This window comes from Filicampus tigris, chromosome 4, assembly GCF_054856515.1.
Source record: "Filicampus tigris isolate MCC_2025a chromosome 4, RoL_Ftig_1.0, whole genome shotgun sequence".
Classification (NCBI taxonomy): Eukaryota; Metazoa; Chordata; class Actinopteri; order Syngnathiformes; family Syngnathidae; genus Filicampus; species Filicampus tigris.
In genome coordinates, this window is record NC_141220.1 from 12,638,746 (window position 1) to 12,663,998 (window position 25,253).

At 39.9% G+C, this 25,253-nt stretch overlaps 1 protein-coding gene across 1 annotated transcript; it reads right to left on the reverse strand.

The window, feature by feature from the left end:
* Nucleotides 1-14,003: 14,003 nt before the first annotated feature.
* Nucleotides 14,004-24,594, reverse strand: slc23a4 (solute carrier family 23 member 4). Its single transcript, XM_086028387.1, has 12 exons — nt 24,461-24,594; nt 23,372-23,512; nt 22,776-22,933; nt 19,512-19,671; nt 18,716-18,897; nt 18,256-18,376; nt 17,702-17,858; nt 17,375-17,628; nt 17,106-17,270; nt 16,490-16,598; nt 16,302-16,397; nt 14,004-15,268 (listed from the first exon to the last, which is right to left on the reverse strand). Exons 1-12 carry the CDS (start codon nt 24,506-24,508, stop codon nt 15,000-15,002), a joined length of 1,860 nt encoding a protein of 619 aa, XP_085884513.1. The 5' UTR covers nt 24,509-24,594; the 3' UTR covers nt 14,004-14,999.
* Between the last annotated feature and the right edge of the window lie 659 nt (nt 24,595-25,253).

The following is a 25,253-nucleotide window of genomic DNA, read 5'->3' on the forward strand; positions in this document are numbered from 1 at the left end:
TGTTGAGAGAAAAAAAAACAGTGAGGTACAGGAGAAATAATGTCGGCAGCGATATGGAACTACTGTACTTCAACATAGAAACTCCAGCGAGTACAACAGCTAAGTGAAAAAACTAGCGGTGCAAGAGGTGGAACTAAAGTGGCCAGGTTCAATACGTCAAACCTCATAAATCATTTGAGGACGAAACATGTGAACAAGCACCAAGACCTTGCAGCGGCAGCGAGTATGAACAAGGGGAATGGACCGCATCAACAAACCCTGCTCAATTTTGGATTTTGGAGTTGAACTTGTTTTTGGTTTTGAAAGTGGATTTGGGAGCGTAAGTTGTTGCGATGGGTCACTAATACTCAAAACAAACTTTTATAATAAGGTCCTATAGCTTTTGTAATTAATCCGACACAATTTCTCTCAAAGATACTTTGTGTATATTATTTCTTATTTTTTCCTGTTTCACAAAGGTTTTTAAGACCGACCAAGCCATGATAGCAATGGTTTTACATCCAAGTGAGTATGCAGTTCTTTAGAATTACAAGAAAAAAATGCTCATATATATCTTTTTTTTTTTTTTTTCAAAGGTCTGGCCGATGCCGATACTGCACAGCTGGGTATTGGAATCGGTATCGGGGCCAAAAAATATTCCGGGGCATCAGAACAACACTAATGATAACTGAAGAAAAACAAAGATGTTCCAAAATATATGGGGCCTACTCAATGTAGCTTAGTACGCACAAACATGCACACACACTTATAGTCAGACTACACTAGCGACGGCACTGTGAAATGTCAATGGAATTCAACAACCTCCAGCAATGAGGGGCTGACAGTCAAAATAAACCATTAGTCAGTTGAACTGGGGAAGGAGGTGGGTGTTTATTGCCACATTTACATAAAAACTTGGAGGTTCAACGTGGAGGAAACATGGCATCCTTGGAGAATTCACTGGATTGCCACAAGCTTTAGAAAGCACATATAATATGCATTAGATTTGCATAATGAACTTTGTGTAAGTTCTAGCTATCTGATTGACTATTGAACCGTTGCATCGGATCAAAAACACATCTTTTGTAAACTGTATTTATTCCATTACCTTTTTTTCCATGCATAACTGAACTAGATAAATATGCTGTGGGCGCGTGGTTAGCATGTCTGCCTCAAGGTTGTGAGGTTCACGGTTCAAATCCTCCAACTTATTCTTATCCTCCCCAGCTTTCCTGTATGGAGTTTGCACGTTCTGCCTGTGCTTGTATGGGTTTTCTCCACATACTCCGGTTTCCTCCCACATTCCAAAATCATGCATGTTAACTTTAATGATGACTTTAAATCATCCAGAGGTGTAAATGTGAGCATAAATGGTGTTCTATACGTGCCCTGTGATTGGCAATCCCTGGTTCACCCCGCCTCTTACTCGGATGCAGCTCACCCGCAACCCTATTGAGGACTAGCACTTTGATGTACTGCGGTGTGACCTCAATGTTATTTATATTTGAACTATAAAGCAACAACTGAAAAATGTATCTCAAGGAACTTTGTACTTGTAAATAGAATGGGCTAATGCTACGTTCACACCAAACGCGGACGAAGCATTCCGCTTGGCTTCATTCGCTCGCATTTGACCGCATTCCTTATACTAAAATTGAGCAAGTTCTTTGAAGGCATAAGCCAGGAATCTCCCTTCTTCTACAAAATAAACTTCAGTGTGGGGTGGTCGTCTGCTTCAATCAAAACTACATTAGCTAATTTTCCACGGCTATATGATTTAGATGTGTCGCAATTAATCTAGGGCAATTTAAGTGGGAATACTGGATATTTATTGCTCCTGGGTTGCTCAAACAGCTTTGATGTTAAATTACTTCAAGTTATTGTGGTGAATAAAAATCAGACATGGTCGGAATCTAAATGAGTCACGCCTATGTAATAAACGCTGTCTTATGTTTCAACGTTTTAGCATCCTGCTGTGTAGTTTGTAGAATCATTGGTGGGTGATGTGACGTGGTTGGGGCAATATCAGGGATGCTCTTAGTTTTTATGTTAAGATGTCAATCAGATAGCTCAGACCTGCTAGAAAATATAAAAAAGAATTTATGTCTCGCTGTTGAATGTGATCGTCAGTCAGTGGCTCCCTGCCATAAATGATTTAATGCAACCTCCTGTCAGATAAAACGAGACTTTACAACTGTCATCCCTTGGGAAAGTACACACGCACAACCTCAACCTTCTTCTCATCTGGCCTCACTGACCATAAATTGCTCAAAGCTGATTCCTCCACACTCAAATAAATCAATCCCGCTGCACTTCTACTGAAAAGCACAACACAACAACATCTTTCCAACTGCGAATTAACGAGCGCGTGTGGTGTTGTATCTTTTGCTTGTTTGATCAAATGTTGTTCTTCTTTTCAGCTGCATCAAGGTGTCTCGTATATTTACCGCACACACATCCTGTCAACAGTTTCCCTCTTTGTGCCAGTGAAAGTATGACATGAGAGCAGCAAATAGATGATGTGCGCTTGGATAAGGAAAGAAAATGTGCACAGAGAAATAAATAAAAGTCAATCCTAATCCAAAACTCTACAGAAAAAATGTGCAATTCATGGAAACAAACACTCAATAAAAATGTCAAATGAGACTAAGTTTTCCAAACCACATAATGATGACCCTATAAAAATAGAATACAAAAATACACATAGTTTGTGAAATATGTGCAAAAGTATTGAGACCAACCTAGTCAATTAAACATCTTTCCCAAGACACTTTTTGGCAGGGGCAGTTTGGGGAAAGCCCTTTTCTGATCTAGTAAGACCGTGCCCTGGTGCACAAAGCAAAGTTCATTAAGGTGTGCTTGGATGAGTCTAATGTGGAAGAACTTCAGAGCCCTGACTTTGAGCCCATCCAGCCTTCTTTTGGGTCCAACATTTGCGACAGTTGACTTTGCACATTTTCGGAAGGTGGAATGGAATCTGTCTTTATTTTCTCGTTGGTTTAATGGCCAAGTGTCCCAATATGTTAGTTCCTGTGGCATATTCTGGGCAACAATTTAGTGCTTTTTTTATGAAACGAGTAACAGAGCAAAAAAAAAAAAACAACAACAACAAAAAAACATCTGTTTGCTGTTTGGAATGAAAACAAATATGCGATCCTAGCCTTTTTCCAGACCTGGCACTTGCGGTTATAAATTTAAAAATAGAGACCGATTGTCAATTTTACATGCACACGAGCAGCTATAACTTGAAGAATTAAGTCTACCAGAGATCAAACGGAAAAAAACCTTATCCGGTTTCATGTGGCAAGCTTGTACAAAGTCTTTGTGATTCCTGCGCTGGCTCACTTTGGTTAAGCAGAAACATTGGGATCAGTCACAGTAGCAGAGGACTCTCACACACCAGGCCAGTATGAAAAGATTAATTCCACTTTCCATGTGCATCAATTTATCAGTCTTTAATGACATGAATATGTTGTCTTGCTCGGACTGGTCTTTTCTTTGTCACTCACAAGTTAAACGTTTTTGCACTTTTTCATGAGTTGGACAAACCTTGATGAACAGTTAGCCCGTTTTCACCTTCATAAACTCTGGCCAAGTTTTCAAGTTCTTCCCAGCCTTCCGTGGGGTTACTACCGCTTTCCACATTCCAAAAACATGCTTTTTAATTTCATCGAAGTCTCTAAATCAGGGTTACTCAAATACAAATCTTAAAGGCCCATCAAATTTTGAACATGTTCAAAATTTCTTTGTGGGAAGAAAAACGGCTTGCGACCATTTAAACTGTTTGCAAATATCTGACAAACATCTTTGCAACCTCGAATGATCCCTGACCAAAAAACATTTGTTACATGCCCAGAGATTCACAAGCTTTCACCACACAATGAGATACCACTTTTATGTGCACCCCCCGATTACAGTATGTCATGATGAAGAATTGCACTGAATGAAATTTAAAGCCCTTTCAAAATGTTTAATCCCAGATGTACAGTACTTGAGCAATCCCGATATTCTCTCCTCTCATTTGCATCAATTAATGTGTGAAAGACAGAAAATCCGCACGGATAATCTTACATAGAGGCTTTGAAGTAGCAAAGGTCAACTTTGGTGTTACTGCACACTGGGGTTTAAATTATCATATTGTGCCAATTTTTAAATATGATCTCTCAGGGTTTATATTTGGAGTAAAATATCCTCTTGGAGACTTGGGGAAGATGTTAAATCACATCTCTCTGACACCAACAGCACAGAAGTAGAGGTTCTTCTCTTGAGAACAAGCCTCTAGCCCAGCCACAAGAATGCGAGCGACCAGTGTGTTTTTAATTTTAGAAAAGTAGCTCGATCATAGGTTGCTTCATTTAGCTGCATGTATTGGACTCTATGTAACGTCGTTGACCACCAATCAGAAAGCGAGTCTTCCAGTATCTCAAGGTTTTAATTTATATATAAAACTGTCTTTGGTTTACTGGATTTTCATACAAAAATAGTCCCTCAAGGAAAATGGATGTCTTTGTGGGATCCATTAAATAAAACGGCCACACTAACAATTATGAAGTTGCATTCCAGTACCATAGAGTCATTGCATGAATGAATGTCTGTAAAACGACTTCTTTCCCAGAGATGTCATCATGTAGAGGATTCACATGAACAAATCACATGGCAACGAGCCAAGACAAAAAAAAAGGTTTGGCATGGATGAGGACCCAAATGCTAGGAAGCAGGAGAAGCAAGGCAGGAGTGCAGCAGGGCATACTGAACATTTTTTTTTTTTTTTATCAATAGCAAAAAAAAAAATGCTAGCAAGGGTACTGGGGGGAAAAAATTTAAAACAAAAATCAGCATAGTCCTAAAAAAAATCCAAACTCAAGGAAACAGAAACACCAGGGGGTCACTCACATAGAATGCGTAAAACGGGTTCTTAATTCATGCATACAACTGAAATACAGAAGATGCATAAGTACAAAAAAAATCTGTATTTATCAAACGTTCAGACACCTGTAAACAATGTGTGTTGATAAATCCCACCTGTTCTAAACCGCTACGTTCCTTTAAAGGGTCTGTATCATGCTATTTTAAGCTTTCCGCTGTCAATTATAGGCATACGTATGATTACATATTTCCTTTGATACAATGGCAGTCTAATTTCTTACGAACTATTAGTTATTTTGGTGGATATTTTTCTAACCCGGAGGTAGGACACATAATACACTAAAACCCCGTGCTACATGCATAGCCTGAGACAGCTATGTGCCGTATGACTTGTGATGTCCGGTACAAATGTGAGGGGAGGAGAACCTGGAAGAGAAGGGCAGTTTTGAGCGGGCATGAAGAGGAGAGGCAAAGGTGCGGCGAGCAATAGAACGTTGTTGTTACGGGTGCTTATACAAACTTATACTGCTGTGTTCGAGACAAATAAAGCCCCAGTTGACTAGCTACACAATGCCTCCTCGTTCATATTTGACCACTCTGTGAGTACTGACCAGACCGAGAAGTGCTACCAGCAAAAACGAGCCACATTAAGCTGGAAGTCAGATCGCCCTAACTATGATTCGGAGCTGACATTACTGACACACACCTTAGAATAAAAGGTGACACCGGGCTCTCCCTGTGCGGCTGCCTCACGCCTTTCTTGTCGTACTAAAGTCAGCTGCAGCACACACTGCCTACGAAACACTCATCACTTCCAGTCTCAATGACAGAGTACGTGACTTGTGACAGCGATAATGGTCCAACAAATCCTGAAAGAAAGCAGGGAGATAAATACAAACAAACTGACCAGACAACGGGGAACACCTGGAAAACATACGTGTGACTGAAGGTGCTAACTGGTAGACACAAGGGACCGGGTTTATGAGAACAGGTGGACAAAAACCTAACGAACTAAGGCCAATCAAAGCCAAATCAACAAAAATGCCGATCATGACGAACATTAGCTAAATATATAATGAGAAATTTGGATTGGTGATAAAATGATACTTTAGTTGTTTTAGATTGCGATTTACCAGCATCATTTATCACCAGCTAATCCCTATCAGGTTCATACAGAATTATGCGTAATTGTCCTAATCTATTGGGTTATTGTTTTCAGGGTTTATCAGATTGGATGTCAGTTTGACTGTGGATAATTGGTGGCAAAGTGGCCACCGTGTCCCAGACAACGCAATATCTCGACAGCATGGAAACATGCTCTCGGTGCCGCTGCTTGCTCTTAAAGATGTTGCAGCAGGGGAATAGATTCTTAGAGGCAAAAGGAGTGGAGGAGCATGGATATTTCTGTCTGTGGCTTCTGCTCCTCTCATTTTCTCCTCATTATCAAGATGCCTATTGTCAGACCTCATGCGTGATCACTCGGAGTCGAGAGATGAGATACAAAAAGCAGATGAAAAACTTGAAAAAGAACAGATGATGCGAGGGGAATTGCCAGCGCAGAGGTCTGCTTTTGATTCAGTTCACAACCTTTTAGAATAGGATGACACTAGCCCTCACTTGACATTAGCATTTCTGCTCTGCTTTTTTTTTTTCTAAACTCCACATTGTGACATGACATAAACTCAGAGCAGCACAAAGAAATCATCTTGGATTAGTTTACTTAGCTGAACCTTGCTCACAGCTAGGGCCCAGTCAGTGATGTTTTTGTTTCTTTCTGTCTTTGCAATATGTATTTAATACAGAGCAGGGATTACAAAATGACTGTTTTACTGTATTCCATTAAAACAACACAATGGGCTTCTCGCTTTTCTGGACAATCGGGTAACTATGATTAATCCTAATGAACTCTAAAATTTGGGTGCAATTTCCTTTTGAAATCCAGCACATCGTTCAAAATAATAATAATTTTAGAAAAAAAGGGCAACATTGAAAGCTCACTGAAAATTATGCTTGGCTGTGATCTGAGTGATGGCGTTCGCAGGGGTAGCGGGGGGTTCGGGGGGGGGGGGGTCTTAACCCTGTCAGAAATCTAAGTAGCACCAGTTTAGCCCCTCCGGCATTTTACTTGATGTTATATAACATATTTATATATTACTTACTCAGCCCCCCTATGTATTGGTCAAGCCCCACTTTAGCCCTGGGAGAAAAAAATCCTGAAGACATTTGAGGATTTGAGACAAATAGGTGGTTTTCTAACAAATGTGTTATCAACCGCTGTATGTTTGGAGAAGAGCCAAAACTAATTGTTTGCACTGACATATTATGGTACAAGAAAGTGGCTTGGTGGTTAGCAAAATTTAAAGTTCAGAATATGTTCACTTCTCCCCATGCTTTCCTGGGTTTTTCAACTTTGTCGTACATCCCAAAATCTGCATCTTAGGTTCATTTAAAACAGGGGTGTCCAAACTCGGTCCTCAAGGGCCGGTGTCCTGCCTGTTTTCCATCTAACCCAGTTGCAACGCACCTGTTTCAAGAGATCATGATCGTTATCAAGCTTCTTCAGAGCTTGCTGATGAGCTGATCATTTAAATCAGGTGTGTTGCCACAAAGAAAATGGGCAGGAAAGCGGCCCTTGAGGATCGGAGCTGGACACCCCTGTTTTAAGACTAAATTGTCCATTGGAGTGAATGTGCCTATGACTGGTTGTTTGTCAATAGCAAGGGTATTCAATCCAGTTCCACGAGTTCTGCAATCCCGCCTATTTTCCTTCTCTCCCTTCTGCAACACACCTGTTTCAAATGATCAGTATCGTTATCCAGCTCCTGCAGACCTTGCTGATTATCTGATCATTTGAATCAGATGCGTTGCAGCAGGGAGAGATGGGAAAACAGGCAGGCCCTGGTAACCAGTCGACCACTGTGCCGCCGTATATGTATCCTGTGTATGTCCTCGGTCACCAGACTACGGCGCCCACCAGCAGACATCACGAGAATATTTAAGATTGCGTTACAACGCAATACTATTGCATTTTATCGCAATTGCAAAATACCGCAATGTTATTTTAAGAGGAGAACAAAAGACTTCCACTTCCGGCTCGTAGGGCGCTGGCATGAGTATGAATGACGGTTTGGAGGGATTTTTTTACACTCAAAAACAGGACTTTACACTGTTGTGCAGGCAGTTTATTAGGCGGCTCCGTCATATCGCAGAACAGAACATGGTCTTTCTTTTTAAAAGAACACAACACGTCAGTCAGTACTTGACCCGGTTAGGGGCGATTACAGGGATGGACGAAAATCCACTTCTGTCCTTGCTTAGTCCGTCCTTCTTAAAAAACTTCTCATCCCCTGTCCTCTGTCCCCAGACCAAGAGACCGAAATACCCATCTCTTTCTCTCTCTCTCTTTCTCCCTCTCTACTGTGTATATATGATGTGCTGATGTTGTGGAAATATATTCACATTTTGCAGATGCAGATGCAAGCTTGAAATATGTGGATACATTGCACAGTAGGACGGAGAAGTATTCCAGATGTTCATCATGTGCATCATGAGAAAAAGCTCTCGTGACTCTTCCCGATCCCAAAGGTTTTATGGTTTTCCATTGCCCCAGTTTCTGTTACTTTTGGATGCATAAACTTGGATATGATGGTGGTGTCAAGCAGGAGGTCACATTAGCCGCATGATAACATATGCAATTCATCAATTTCATTCACTGCATATTGCACACAGGATTCATAGGATTTCACTGTAGCAAAAAAAAAAAAAAATCAGATTTTTAGTTAATTAGGGGCTTCTTTTTTGTTTTCGGCTCTTAATAGAAAAATGTGCTATCATTGTGGATGTTGTGCAATGTTTTAGAACAGTGGTTCTCAAATGTGGGGTGTGCGTACCCCTGGGGGTACATGAAGGCACTTCAGTGGGTACGTGAGATTATTAAAATATATTTAAAAATGCATCCATGCAAAAAAAAGATTACAGCAGCTGCCTCCCTGCCCCCAAGAATGGTATCAAAACTTTCTCATAGGTATGGGGGTAGCCAGAGAGTAACAAGGAATAACCATGGCCACCCTGGCCACCACGTAGCTCTGCCCCTGGTGATGCGTTTGTCCTTAAAGTCAAATTAAAATTGTTGGTGTGGGATGGGTTAATCTGAGTAATTGATTCCACAAAGGCAAGATAAATCAGAAAACCGAATTTAAATGATCAGGGAACAGACTTCAACGCATTTTTCCCCATTGCATTACTACTTACTTACTTATTATACTTTAAGGAGTTTTAAAATCATAACTTTTATACTTTTACTTAAGTACAAACCTTGAGTTGACACTTCAACTTCTATTGAAGTCTTTTATAATCACAATCTCTTTACTTCTACTTGAGTAATAAACATGAATGGCTTTGACACCTCTGCAGTTATTTCTTGATAATTTTCAATTGTGCCATATTCCCACTTTTGCTTGATGGATTGAACAGTGCTCCTTGAGATGTTCAAAGCTTGCAATATTTTCTTTATAATCGAACTGTGTTTCAACTTCACCACAATGTTATCAATGACCTGTCTTGTAAGTTCCTTAGTCTTCATGATGCTGTTGTTCACTATGAAAGGTTTTTCAAGGCACTGTATGTCGCCCCGGCTGAGTCTATTCTTCTGCTTTCTTTGGAATACAACAAAAAAAATTGAAAAATCTCCCATAGGGTCAGACCATCATTAAACATGACACGTGAAAGAGGACAGGACATAATGGGCACTGCTTCGGCTTCACTGGGGCCATTTAGTTCCAGTGAGCGACACACTTCAGTAAAATTAAGACAAATGCATGTTGGGAAGAAGGGAGTGGAGTGCTCCCTTAACAGTGCATAATTAAATAGAGTGTCTACCACCTACTGTGATGATGGCGCTTGCTTCCTGAAACAGGCAATAAAATGGCCAGTAGCTTTTCAGAAAGTCATTACAGATCTACATGATTTAATGGCAATTGCAGTTTACACTAATGTACCCTGTGAAACTAATTATTTGACACCATAGTAGTTGTTTTTACATTTTCCAGAGGGTTACAGTGTGTTCCTGTGACGAGAGAAGCTATCAGTGACAAACCTTTTTACCTCTAAAGTGACGATAATGGACCATTTTCTGAGAATGAAGTGGGACAAAATTACAAAAAAGCAAATAGTCTCTTATCACAAGGGCGATGTTATCGAAAAATTTGGATTTCGACTGCTTCTGATTGTACATCACTACAGACTGTCTCATTTTCTGTCATTAAGTGTTGGTATCCCTCAAAATAGATGTGTACTTTGTAATTGCATTCATGTGTTCAAGTTGCACTCTTTTTGTTGCAAGTACAGTATTCTTGCACATCTGGTCTGAGTGAGAGGGAGGAACATGAGGCAGGCTAAATGAGGGCAATGATTTGCTTGCTGAGGCCATGAATCCACTTAAGATAGTCATTTTCAGTAAGAGCTAAATACCTGCTCACAAAGAAGACCAAACAGTGGTTTTAGTGCAGACCTAGTTTGAGGTCAGCCCACAGAATGCATGAGCCATCCAGCCAACCCTTGGCTGTCTTTTTGTAAACTACATTGCGTGTGAGGGAGGAATGATTCCTCTGACTGTACAAATCCTATTCCCATAACAGTGTTCACACATGATTCACTTCAGTTAGTAAGTGCAGAGTGAGTAAGTGCATTTTTTCAGTTTACCTTGAAATTATCTACTGATTGCATGTTTAGCTTTATTTTTTTCCGTTTTTTTTTTTTATTATTATAATTAAAAGAAGTAAGAATCCATGTGCTGTCAATAGAGATGAGCACGCAGAAGGAAAAAAAAAACAATGTTAACATTTTGGCCCTGTGTTCTCCGTTCTATCGAGAGACACTGTAACTGTTTGTATATATTCAGAGCTGGGCACTTTACCCTTTTTTTCCGGTCCACTCTCTGACCTCCGTCCGCGACGTGGGTACTGGGTAATTGGATAACTGGGTAATTATCGTACTCCGACCACGTCTGTCCTCGTCCTTTTAAAGCACTTCCATCCTTACATTACGTCGGGCACCCCGCACACCCACCTCCCGCCGCCGCCCCACCCCCCCAAAAAAAAATTGTCCGTGCATGACATTAGAACTAACTTTTGGGTGCAAGGAACCACCGTCGTAATATGATGATGATGATGATGATGATGATGATGATGATGATGATGATGATGACTGATGATGATGATGATGATGATGATGACGTGGACTGGAGCAAGCCAGGGGACATCACAATATTTAAGATTACCTAATAACACAATACTATTGGGTTTTGTAGCACATTTTCACTTTTTATTGCATTAATTCGCAATAAAATAATTATTGGAAAATAAGGCAATGTCATTTGAGGAGGACAACGAACATCTTCCACTTCCGGGTCATAGCTTTCAGTCTTTTTTTTTTTTTTTTTTCCTCGTCAGTGAAATGGGCGTCCACTAGAGGGCAGACTATGCCTGTGAGAACAATACTGAAGGGAGGGAACGCACATGATAAAGAGCATTCCAGTTTTGTGCAGGCTTAGCAGACAGGCTTGCTTTTTAAAAGAACCCAACACAACACGTCAGCCGGTAAATGACCCGCTTAGCGACGATTAAAGAGACGGACGAAAACCTACCATCGTCCTTGCTTAGTCCGGCCTTTTTAAAATAGTTCTCATCCTAACGACCTTTCACAAAATGGGCGGTCCGGACGGAATGCCCACCTCTATGTATGTATATATACCGGAAACCGGAGGAAACCCACGCAGGCACGGGGAGAACATGCAAACTCCACACAGGGAGGCCGGAGCCGGGATCGAACCCACGACCTCTGAACTGTGAGGCGGGCATGCTAACCAGTCGCCCACCGTGCCGCCAGAAATATATATAGATACATATATTTTTTTTTACTGTATTTATCGCTTTTTATTCTCGCTCTCGCTCTCTATCTGTCTCTCTCGCTCTCTCATTTCAAATGGTGGTGTGGTGGAGACAGATGGTCGCCTCACACCAAATCTTAGATCTGTTTGAGGTTTCGTCCTTGGTTAGTTTTTTTTTTTTTTAAGCCACACTGACTTGAGAGCTGCCTCCTCTGGGGAGCTGTTGGGTCCCTTTAATGTATTTGGAGTGTGATCCAGGGGCAGCATGGTGAAATAGTGGTTAGTCTGTCTCCGAGATTTGAGGTTTGAGGTTCGAATCTTGTCTCTGGCTTCCTCTCGTGTTCCAAAAATGTGTGTAGGTTAATTGCAGATTTTAAATTCTGCGCGGATGTGAATATGAGTAGGAATGTTTGTTTATCTTTTGTGTCCTGCGGTTGACTGGCAACAAGCCCAGACCGTATAACGGCTTTTGCCCAAATTCAGCTGGGATAGGCTTAGTGTGTGTCCTAATGTAGAAAAGCTGTCTAGAAAATAGATCACTGGACTGCAGTCCAAATAAAGTCGCTATATGGAATTGAGTGGCATCACCACAAGTTTAGTTGGAACTGTTTCCCGTACACTGGTGTCAAAACACATAGACCTGAAATGCAACGTCCTTGCTCTTTCTGCTTTCTGTTTGTTTTTGTTACGGGATCATTGAGTGTTAAAGTTTTTGTTCATTACTATAAAACACCGTCATCTTTTATCTGCACTGAGCATTCACATCGTCACTTTGTGTGTAGCACAGCTCATTCAGTGCTTTCAGTGAAATATCCGTCCCTTTTTCCTACTTTGGAGCTCACGTTGCACGACACATTCAATACTTTTTCATTGAGCCGTCTTCAGTGCCAGTTTCACATCTGTGAAAATTATCATTTCATTTTTAGTTTCCTATAGATTTTAAGGGATATTGGACCCAAGTTGTCAGAGGATCTGATCAGAGGCCACTTCAGTAGATGTTCCTGTTCAGTGCCTTCTTTTTTCTCCATAAAAGAACAGGAACAGGAACTGAGCTTATAGCTTATATGTTGTTGTTGTTGTTTGGCCTGGCGACCTAAAATAGTTTATATACTATGACCTTGTTTGCGATATGTTATGATATTGTAATCTTTATTGAAACATGAGTGTAACATTTTGTGGTTAGGATTACTTTTCAAGCAATAAACGTGCACTAAACATGTAATTTGTCCTTCCTTCAGTACAGTTGTGAGAAGGCTCTGTTCCCACTGTATTATTTTTACTCACAAAGTGGATGTAGTCTCTTTGACACAGTCAGGCATATTTTGCAACTTCTTTTTTGTGCAGCTAATTACAGTGCCAAATGTCTGTGACAAACAGATGACATCAAAAGTCACTGACCAATTTTAATTGTGCATTCTTAGGAGTAATAGTTTTTCGGTAGCATTTGCTATTAAATTGAAACTGATGTGTGAAGTTTTGTTTTTAAAAAGCATGACTGAAAATGGTTTTCAAGCCACAGTGTATCAGACTGTGAAATGGTAATTGCACGAAGGCCTCGTCTTCCTTAAATGCATGTTACATGAGCTCCCTGTGCATGTGGGGGTTCTAAGCGTGGCTCTGGTTTCCTCCGACAGTCCCAAGTCGTGCATTAAGGTCATTGAACTGTGGAAATTCACCCTAATTTAGAGCAATTCACAAGCAAGATAAATTGTATTAAATGTTAAAGGAAAGGAAAAATAAGTCAGATGATACAAGTCCTACACCACAGATGTCAAACTCTGGTCCTTAAGGGCCGTTATCCTGCATTTTTTTTACATGTTTCCCTCCTCCAACACACTTGATTCAAATGATCAGGATCATTATCAGGATCACTTAAAACATGCAGGATACCAGCCCTCGAGGACCGGAGTTTTGACACCTGTATCCTACAAATATTAATCACTTGCTGTAGTTAATTAGCCATTGTAATCGCTAATGAATTAAATGATTGCATTCTGGCGTGAACAATGCATTTTTTTTTTCCTTCCAATTAAATCATTTTGGCACGACTCAGTAGACAAAGCAAAGTCCATAAAGACATGCCTGCATGGGTTTTGTGTGATAGAACCTCAGAGGAGGAGGAGCTACAACAGAGATGGTGAGTCAGGCCCTTTGTGCGGTGCAACATCAAACCTGGATGAATGGAGAAAAATTTGAGACGTTCCAATACTTTAATCATACATACAACATAGCGCATGTTTGTAATGTCGCTAAACACGGCTCTCTAGTGGTCAACTACGAAATTACAACTAAAGAGCAATGTGTGTCATCTTCCAAACCGCCTTTATATCCTGTAAAGCAGGGGTCTTCAATTCTGTTCCTCGAGGGCCGGTGTCCTGCCTGTTTTCCATCTGTCCCTGCTGCAACACACACCTGATTGAAATGATCAGATCGTTATCCAGCTTCTGCAGACCTTTGGTGAATATCTGGAGCAGGGAGAGATGGAAAACAGGGAGGACACCGACCCTCGAAGAACAGGATTGAAGATTCCTGCTGTAAAGGGTCGCGGGGAGGTGCTAAGATGACAATGGGCAAAAGGCAGACTACACCCTGAATTGGTCGCCAGCCAGTTGCATTGGACACACACAGACACCGTCACTGAGCGGGAACCGATCCTACGCTGCCTGAACATAACTCAGGCGTGTGTACCACTACACCATCAGTGACCCTAACGTGCAATGTATTGACGATAATACACACACAAAATTATGAAACAACTATGTTGCGGGTAAGTTTAGCATGTTTGTATCTTTTGTTATCATGTTCAAAGTAATTTGGTAAAAATCGAGTGGTTTTGATTACGTGCACACCTTGAAAACAAGAACAGACCGGGAAAGGATGTTAAATAAAACATTATATACACATTTCATTTATCTTTCTTTACATTAGTGTTGTAAATGATTCTCTGATCTTATGGAACAAATAGAATTAAATACAGTGAACATTTTGATCAAGTGGTCTAATAACATAATCAAATAATTGTTTTGGCAACATCAACTATACATTATGAATGACTATAGTTCAAAAACAAAACGACACAAACAAACAAAAACTCCATAGATACATGAATAACTCATTTAAGGTCACTTCAATATAAGAAGGCAGTAAAGCAAAACAGTGTCTTTCACAGTGAACTAATATTAAAAAATATCAAATTCTTGTGTGTCTCATGGCGTTGCATGTATTGAAAAAAAATCCCCAATATGGGATGCTGATGTGAGTTCACAACTTAAAGAGCAACTCCAACAATGATCTGTGAAGGCTCTGAATGTCCAAGTTCCTTCTTTGGTTCCTGAGTGCTTCTGCCTTCTCCACATCCATCAGGTGTTTTGGGCACAAAAGGTGGGCAGAAAGGTAGGTAACGGCTCCATGGCAAAGAAGACAAGCCTGCGCTCAGGCCAAAAGGCAGATCGTAGACTTCTCCACTCTCCAGTGTGTGGATGGAGCTGTCCTCGTGAGCTTTGTTCCAGGCCAGGATGCCTCGTTCCTCCTTTGTGCCTGTTAGACATGCATGAGTCAAAAGAAATGTGCATGCAAAACTAAACACAATTTTGCTCTCACATTTGCAACTCATGGAATGCACATAGATCTACCCTCTCTTTTGGGAACCTTGCATCCTTTATTAGCTGAAGAATGTAACACATTGTTTTTTGCTGTTATCGTGCTCAGGCCAATCCAAAGTATTGCTCTGGTGCCATCTTGTGGTGTCTTGGTGCCAGGGGACTATGTTAAAGCTTCATTTTGACAAAAGTAGTGCTTTGCTGCCACCTTGTAGCATTTATAGGCAATAATAAAACCTTTTTCATGGGCCGTTAATGATGTGCATACTTCAACTATTTGCAGGAGTGCACTCTTGAGCCCCCGTTAATAGCACTGTAAACAAAAACTGTGATTTGTTTATTTTTGCTATATAGCTGCCACTGCAGTCATTTTCTTTTAATGCCACCATTGTAAATACAAACCACCAATGTTCATGTATAATGATAAAACAACATTTGTCATTTAGTGCTTGGCGAAGTACTCCAAAACAGTAATGTTTGCATTGGGGAAAATGCTCTACAACATGCAGTTGTCCTGACCACAATATAAACATTACATTCGTACATCAAGTGCTTACAGAGATAATCCGGGATCGCCATGGCGATGACACACTCACAGACACACTTCTCCTTGATAAAACCCAGTGTACAATATATATCACGAAAGATGTTTACCTCACTGTTTTTTTATTTGATAAGGCAAAGTGAAGCTATTTTTCAGATTTCATTCTTTTATTATGTTTTATGGTTCTAAAGAACATCACCCAAACTAAAATTCAAGAAACCAAACCTAATGTGATGCATCCATGTAGTCATTTATGATCACTTTATTTTCAAATGATTTCCAAAATCTTAAGCTTCAAGCCTACTGTTATCAGAATGTGAAACAAAACTTTACTATTGTAACTCAAATTTGGAAATTATAGCAATTTTTTTTTAGGTCATACCTATAGTCTAACGAGTCGTGGGAATGAGTGGGCCTACAGTATTACCTGGAATTGTGTTGTCTAGTACGAAACCAAAGAAGCCTCCAACAAACATGCTGGTTGTGAGAAGTACTTGCAGCACCTGGTCTATCCCTGACACACCTGGACAACACAGTGAGACCATGATACAATGTATTATATGTGTGCATGTGTGTTTTAAATATTTTTTAAGTAACATACAATGAGTCTTCTACCTGTAGATATCGCTGTGGGGTTCTTTATCATCCAGTTTGGTATGACCAGACCCGAGAACATCGAGAAACCAAACACGAAGATGTTGCGAGATGAGTTCAAATCTGAATACTAAAAAAAAAAAACAAGTTTGAAGATTTCAATATAACAAACTCGTAACATCTTGCAAAAGTGCCCCTTCATATCACTATCTCATACAGTATGTGGACAGCTTTGCTTCAGTGTGTTTCATCATTTCAATTTCAACCTTCTTGCGTCATCCTCATTTGGGTCTTGGGTGATCTGGAGGTGTGTGGTTTGTTACAAAACATTTTTGACTTTGTTATTAATCTGCTAAAAAATTTCAGATTTTTTTTGTTACAGATTTGAATCAAATTTGGTGGGGTTTTTTTGTGTTTATTTGTTTGCTTGTTTGTTTTTACCTTTAGTCCTCTTTTTGACCATCAAATTGAAATTAAATGTCTTCCACATTTAGACTCTATCATACTGGTGTTTTTGTTTGTTTTTCTGCTAATATGTGAGTGTAAAAGAAAAAACTGTAACAGGAAAAAAAAGATGCACTATGCTTGCCCTTTCACATGAATAAAAACATTTCATACACTGATGTAGAGTGCTCACCTGAAGATTAGAAATTCCTGCAGCCGAAATGACCCCAAACATCACCATGAACATTCCTCCCATGACAGGCGATGGGATGGTAGCAAAAATGGCCCCCACTTTGCCAAAAACCCCCATAACTATCATGAAGACACCCCCAGCGACAATCACCATACGACTGCCAACCTGTGGAGGAAGTAGAGAAAGTTATCCAAATATTATATTCAATATTTTTTCACCAAACAAAGTAAACATTCCAAAATAAATCCAGCCTGGCACAGAGGACTCGCCTTTGTGATACCGAGGGCTCCCACATTCTCGCTGTATGAGGTGGTGCCATTTCCTGTCCCCCAGGCTCCAGCCAGCAGACACCCCAGCCCCTCAATCCCAATTCCTCGGTTGATTGCATGTTTAGGTGGAGGCGGAGCCCCGGATAGCCTGGCACACGCATGGTAATCCCCGACAGACTCTATCATGGATGAAATCACCCCGGCAAAAATGCCAAGTACCCCTGCCACGCTCACAGTGGGCATCCCCCATTGACCTAAGTGAAAAGAGGGAGGCAGAGGGATCAATACATTGAATTCTTCAGTGAGTGAAACCTCACAGCTTCTTACCGGGGTAGGGGAACGTGAGCCAAGGAGCTTTACCCACTATGTCCCCTTTCAGATCAGTACGAGCCAGGTAACCATACTGGCCTGGATCAGAGGGAAGTACACTGTAGGTTGTTAAAATATAGCACAGGAGCCAGGACAAGGAGATTCCAAGCAGAACCTGAAGGGGCAAACAAAATGACTCTAATTTAGCAGAGCTCGAAAATAGGGATTAGCATTTAGCGTATTTTCCATGATCAACTATGGCTCATATAATGGATTAATTGTTACTTTTGGGATGGCAGAATCTCTCTTAAGGATCTGAACTCCTGTTAGCTATTGTTGTTTAGAGCTGTGCCAGATGTCTGCCCCACTACACCGCAAACTATAGCTGAAACTGAATTAACAGCAACTCTTCTGTTTACAGCCGTATAGTGCGTTTCATTTTGTCTCACAATAACAATTGAGCCAGTTGTTATGCCCATTCCTAGTCCAGAGAAACAATGAAGTGATTTGGTTTCATGCATGTTAAACAAAAATTGTTGAGTAAGAAAGAAAATGCAAATTGTTTTACATACAGGGAGAATCTGGAAGATGTAAACACGACTGGAGTATATTTTTTTATCCTTGCTGTATGTCGGCAAAGACATAGGAATGTGACGAAGGTACTGTGAGAAAATGATGATCAGAACGGTGGTTCTGCACGAGAAAAGGGAAATAAAATCACAATATTAATGCATATAATGATTTGAAAGCATTTGGCAAAGTATTGCTACAATAGTTGGTTCTTGGATCATTGAACTTTTAATAGGATTTCCGGTCACGCTTCTGGGGGAGATTAAGCATTTACCACACAGGTTTATTCAAATGTATAAGATGTATTTTGACAAAAATGCATTTAAGTGGAAACACATTGCAATAAACACCCCAACGGTATTGTTCCAATTATAAATGAATCAATGTAAATGAACCCCCCAGATCATATGAAGTCCAAAAGCGCACAGAGTTGAAAACTGACTCTTTGGTAACGTCACTTACAAGGTAGAAATTCCCCAATGGTTCCCTGCACTGGCACCAGCAGAGTCAAAAAGAGACAGTCCAATGAGAGAGATGGTGGGGGCAATGGTGAGAGGTCCAATGAAACGCATGAAGATGCCAATGAGGCCTGAGAAACCAATGAACACCTGTAAGAGTGAGCCCACCATAATGGATCCCTGCACCTAAAGACAAACATGTTACAGGATATGACCATCACGTCAGTAGTCACACATTTATTTGTTTTGGTATTTACACTTGCAAGAGAATGATATTCAGAGTGAATTTTACACAGAAAAACATTTGGAGGGTTATTTACCTGAAAAAAAACTATTAAAAAATGTTCACTCAGAAACTTGAAGTACATTTTACAAGGACAAATATATATATATATATATATATATATATATATATATATATATATATATATATATATATATAGAGAGAGAGAGAGAGAGAGAGAGAGAGAGAGAGAGAGAGAGAGAGAGAGAGAGAGAGAGAGAGAGAGAGCGAGAGGGAGAGAGAGAGAGAGAGAAATAGATAGATATTTTATAAACTATATATATGCAATTGTTTTTGAGTCACCAATGAGTATTTTCTGTCCTTATTGAATTGTATTAATACTGTACATAATAATATAGTATAAGTCACACTTGCACAGCAGTTAACGTGGTGTTTAAAAACATTCTCACAGAATACTAGTATTTCTGTTTTAGTTTAAACTGGACCAAAACTGACAGAGCACATTGTGGTCAATTTGCATTGCTTTGAAAGCTGACATGTCCCCTAATGAACTTACCGCTCTCATTCTAGTCTGCCACACTTCTATGAATTCACTAGAAGACGTATTGACGAGGCTTGCGTTCTGTGTCCAAGCAGGACAAGTCCACTCTGGCATTGACAGCATCGCCATGGACGGTGCAAGCAATGTGAACGTCCCACCTTGGAGAATTGGCAGTCTGCAAACCATGAGATCAAATATGTCATGATAGATCGTTTGATTCATGAATTATGTCGGTCGGGATGTAGCCTGATTATTAACAGAATAGACCAGGTTCCATTTTTGTAACATATCAAAGTGTGAATGAGCTGACTGAAACGGATTGGAAAAGGGTACATGCTGACAATATTGGAAGGATGACTAACGAAACATTCTGCCCAATGTCATCATATGCAATACATGATGCAACAAGCAGATGTCATCAGCAGGTCAGCCTTTACCAAGTGGTTTACCTGGGCTGAGCCTGGGAACTTAAATTACTCAAGGGTCTATCGGAAAAAAAAAAATCTTAAATTGTTGACTTTCCTGTCAGCCTCTTTACATTGTTGGCATGAGTTGACCAAGCCACCAGCGATTCTGTGCAGCGCCATGGCCATAAGTGTCTTAATAGCTTCATGTTTTTCGGCCACTTGTTGAACACTGTCTGTCACTTCACGCAGGGAATTGTGGGATGCGTGACGCCAACATCCGGACCTCTATCGTGTTTTGTACGTTTTTGTACTTCATTACTTTTTAAATACTATTTTGATTTTGTAAGTATTGTAGGCGCGAGAGTGCATTTTTTATTCATAGAAGTGATTGAAAAATACACTATTGGTTTATACATAAAGTATAGTGTGTGAACCTTTTGAATTGTTGGCTATTCTATTTGTTAAAATTGATTAAACACATAAATATGCATGCTGATCTGTTTATCAATGTGGAAAAATGAGTTGAGCATTTTGATTAGGGTTGGGGAGGGGGGCCTTTATTTGATGGTTTGCCCCGGGGCCTTTGATTAGGTCATCAGGTCATAAAGTTGATTTTCAATAGATAAGAGTCAACTTTAGTGTTGTGGTCTATAAGCAGTAATTAAATAGCATACACATGTAATGCCTCGTCTGGTACATAGTAGACTGTAATTATCTGTGAACACCAGGTAACACAACCTAATGTGCGCTGTTTTGGTTTCAGGTTCATCTGCTCTTGAGAAATGCGGCTAGGACAAAAATGCCCCAGTGGCCCTGAGCCAGGGGAATGTCGATTTAGCAAGACCAAGATTCCGTTGATAATAAGTTGGGGGAATTCTTTCCCTAATCCTCTGACACCAATATTCAGCATGACCAGGACTGCACACGTATTAATTCACAATTACAAAACTTGCTATGACTTCATTGCTCTCCAAAAATAAACATCCAGTACAAAAACCCTAACTACCGAACACATCGCAGTTATGAACCAATGCTCCTCAACAAGCAAAATCATTTTAAAATAATAAACCAAAAAATGAGCATTGTGAACTTATTATGAACAGCGGAACATTCATACAGCCTTATTTTGATTAAATTGTAAGGAGTCAAGGTTTCAATTGCATTATATTTTCATAGCATTCAGAAGTTGAGAATAAAAGAAAACAGGCAACCTCAAATGGCTTTCCTAGTTAACACAGTCGACTACATTACTTTTCAAGGGAAATGCCTCGAAATTCTTCAAAGGCTCAATCACAAGGAACGCCTTGCCTAATCCTGTTTAATGCATTCTGGTTTACTGCTGTTTTTCTGTGGGCAAAACACAACAGATCTGCTGTAACAAAATAATTCGAGTACACTTGAAAATTCAATAAATAGCAAACCAGACCTGGTAAGATATAAGTGGATGACTTAATAATGGGCCCAGTGGTGATTCAGTGTCACATGCCGCAACATTTATAAAAAATATTACAGTGCAGTATTTATTTTTTCAATAATGCCTAATGTCGTTGTATGATTCTCTGTCCAGGGATCGCAGTCTAAGCTTATTTAAGTGATACGTGCAGTGTGGACAGCTTACGGACTTAAGGAGTCACAAGTCAAAAGCATTTAAATATAGTGAAAATTGAAGCTACAGATGATATGGCCCAGTGGCAACAGATACTTAAGTAGTTAAGTTAAGTAGGGGACCTAGGACCAAACTCTGCGGGATGCCACACAACAGCTGAGCTCGATGCTTCAACAACTTGAGTTCTGTGAGTGAGATAAGAAATGAACCGACCAAGTGTCCACCGGTCATGCAGCTATCACTATCACTATTTGTGAATTGTGGCGTTTAAAAAAAAAATAATAATAATTAAAAAAAAAAAAAGCAATGGACATTCCCAGAGGAGAGGACACTGAAGTGTTTGTTATATCTATAATGGCAGCCGAGATAGTTGGAAGGACTTTAATTACTGCAATTATTTCTCAAAGGCCAAGTTTCATCCTTCTCATAAAGTTCCATCTTTATTGCACGGAGTTTGTATGGATGGGATGCTTTGATGTTGTATTTTTTTATGTACTATTCAATTACAACATAAAAGAGGCGATCAACTTACCTGATGACCCTATGGGACCGGTCTTGTCAGCGCCTGTGTTTGCAGCCATATGCAGCCGACCATCTGCAGCTTTTCGTGAAATCTAACACTAACATTATATGCCTTGAAATGCTTTTCAATTCTTTGTTATTGACGTTTGTTGCTAAATGGAGTTGAAAAACCGGCCAAGAAACTATAATAGTCCCTTCTGCAAGAGCCTCAATGTGTCCACACGAACCTCATGTGAGCGGCAGTGCACCTGAGCAAATGATAATGTATCCCTCTGTCACGCCTTCCGTGTCTTCAGTCTTTGACTGACTAATTTTAGTCATGCCGTGACAATGATTACGTGATAATAATCAAAAATGTAATCGAAGGCATAAGATGGGGCTAGCGAGGGATGAATTTCGAAAGGATTATTTGAATAATAAATTCAGGTTGTACAGACAGTTTTAACATACAGTAAATGTAAAAGAAAAAATAAAATAACTTTAAGGGTTTTTTTTTCAAACTGTAGGTATAGTATGCTGCAGTCCACTGTGTTGATTACAGCTGTTATTCGATTTTTCATGGATATTTGCTGGAACTAGTGGAACATAAATTTTGTCTACCACACACGAATTAATTGATGTCTTATGCTCTCTTATTCTATTGTATTGATTCTTTGAATTATGTTGTACAGTGACCCTGAGTGCCCTCAAAGGCGCCTATAAGTAAATAAATAATAACATGAATTATTCTTTAGTCCTACCTACCTGATGCCAAAAGTAACTTGCAGCAGAGTGCAAATTCCAGACACGAAGAAGATGGTGCTAATGAGGTCACTCTGTGTGACGCCATCATGTTGAAGACACAAGCCTTGTGAGAGGATCAATGGGATGGCAATGATACCTCCAAATGCTGTCAAGCAGTGCTGAGCAAATAAGACGTAGACTTAGTTTGAGATCTCTGTAATGAAATCATCTAAAAGCACATTATACATCTGTGGCCCCCAAAGCAGTCTTGGGTTGCCGGGCAGCACAGAGGACACAGAAGTTAGCACCTCTGCCTCACAGTTAGGAAGTTCAGGGTTCAAATCTCAATTCGGCCTCCGTGTGAAAGCTAGCTAATACAGTTGCACATATGTCCCTATGGGAAAGTTTGGTGAAAACATAAGGCAAGCACTTCTTAAGTGTAACATCACAACTGTGACTGAAACAAATTTCCCCATTAGGTCCACATACATGTATACAATCAAGCAAGTCTAACAAACCATGAAGAATACATCAAGTGGCATGTGTGTGACAAAACGTCATTGTCTTCCCTTATGGTGGTTTTGTTTGGGTGCATGGTTGTTGTTTTGTTGACATACCTGAATACCAAGAAGGATACACAAGTACCAAGGTGGTACGTCCGTTACGCAGTAAGCCAACTTGCTGCCCTCTTCGTTCATGCGAATGTCAACGTCTTCCCCATGTCTTGTTTCAGGTAGGTCGCAGAAGCGCCCTTCAACCTTGAACGTGGGAGAAAAAAATGAATAATCTCAGAAATACTGGAGACTGTGTGCATTACTATAAAGTAATACTTGAGCAAAATGTTTGTGCTAATGAACTGTTTGCTTCACTCAACAATCACAAAATTCCAAAGAAAATGTCTTTCATCTCCTGTGCATGTATATTATTCAATACATTTAAGGACATTGATGGAGGCTTTCTATATCACATATATATCACATTGGTGTCTGTCTAGATTCCTCACTATTCCCAAAACATGCATGTTTGGTCCACTCAAGGTTCAAATTAGTCCAGTGGAATTCATGTGAGTGTAAAAATGAAGAGACCACCATTTTCTTCAATTTCTTGTTCGTGTTACTGACCGGTGCCACTAAAGCCCCATCCCATTGAAGGTTGAGCATTTCCGACTGTTGGGGAAGGTAGAAAAACGCGAGTTCACGTCAGGGTTCGTTCAAGGTCGCAAATGTTCGTTAAACGATCATCAGACGTCCTGTACTTTTCATGTCGCAAGGGAATTTTGCACATGTTCAAAATTTCCTTGTGACAAGAAATATCACTAAAACTGTCAGGCGAACGAACGAATTGTTCGCCTCTCATTGGGATAGGGGCTTAAAAGTGTTCGAACTGACGCTAAAGAAAAAATGAAATGCCCAAAAGCACTGTTTTTTGTAAGTACAATGCCATAGCCAACTATTTATGTAAAAACTTGTTAAATGATTTTGGTATTTATCAAGAAAACCATTGGAAACTGCGTCCATCAGCGCTTAAACTCAATATACATTCAGTACGTTTTTTTCTTGTAAATATATACAGTAATATTCAAGAAACTTGTTTTTTTTTACTTCTAAGCATGTCATTTGCACTCGCTGTGTCTAATCTGAAAAATGTGTAACAGCAATTGAACAGCTTTAAAAAAAACTTGTGGAGGAGGAAATAAATGTACTCACTGCAAATGCGCAGTTGTCGAGACCATTGCTTTCCTTTTCTGGAGCCATCTTAACTTCAGATGGCTATCACAAAATAAAATAAAAACAAAAAAATAATAAGAAACCATCAGCTGGAAGGGAATGGAGTGCAGCCGGGGAGAAGTGGAGAAGTGATCGGGTAAGGAGGTGGGAGAGAGAGGTGGGCAGTGTAAGAAGGAGGTATCAAAGTTCAAACATGAGACTCTGCTCTTGTTGGTTGAAATGAGTTGCACCCACAGCTCATGTGAAGCCAATTAGAACAGAAACAGCAGCTGACCCGCCTGTCAGTGGTCAGTGGCACCGGGGGACACTCAGACAGCATCTATTTGTTTCCACTATTTAATTAGGAGGCCGGAATCTTCGACAAGCCATAACATTAAGAAAAAGGGAGATAAAAAGTGTCCAACTCTTACAAATCATGTTTTTTCTGAGTGGACTTATTTTATCCATAAGTAAGAAACAGTGACAGTAAGTATACTTATAATGAATAAATAAATAAATAATATTGCCATTATTATATAAATAAATAAATAATATTGCGTTTATAATATATATATATATATTTATTTATTTTTTTCTTTCTGCTGGCGCACCTGCAAATTTGGTTACAAAGAGCAGACTAGATTTTAGACTCGCAAAAGCAGGTCAAGTTTGAGGCTTTGGTGTATTTGAACGAGGAGCAGGCAAACAAATTTGGAGCTCTGCGGACCTGCGTGTTAGAAATCCTCAGAATCATTGTAGAAATCTATTGATTGAATGGTTTATAATCAGTCTC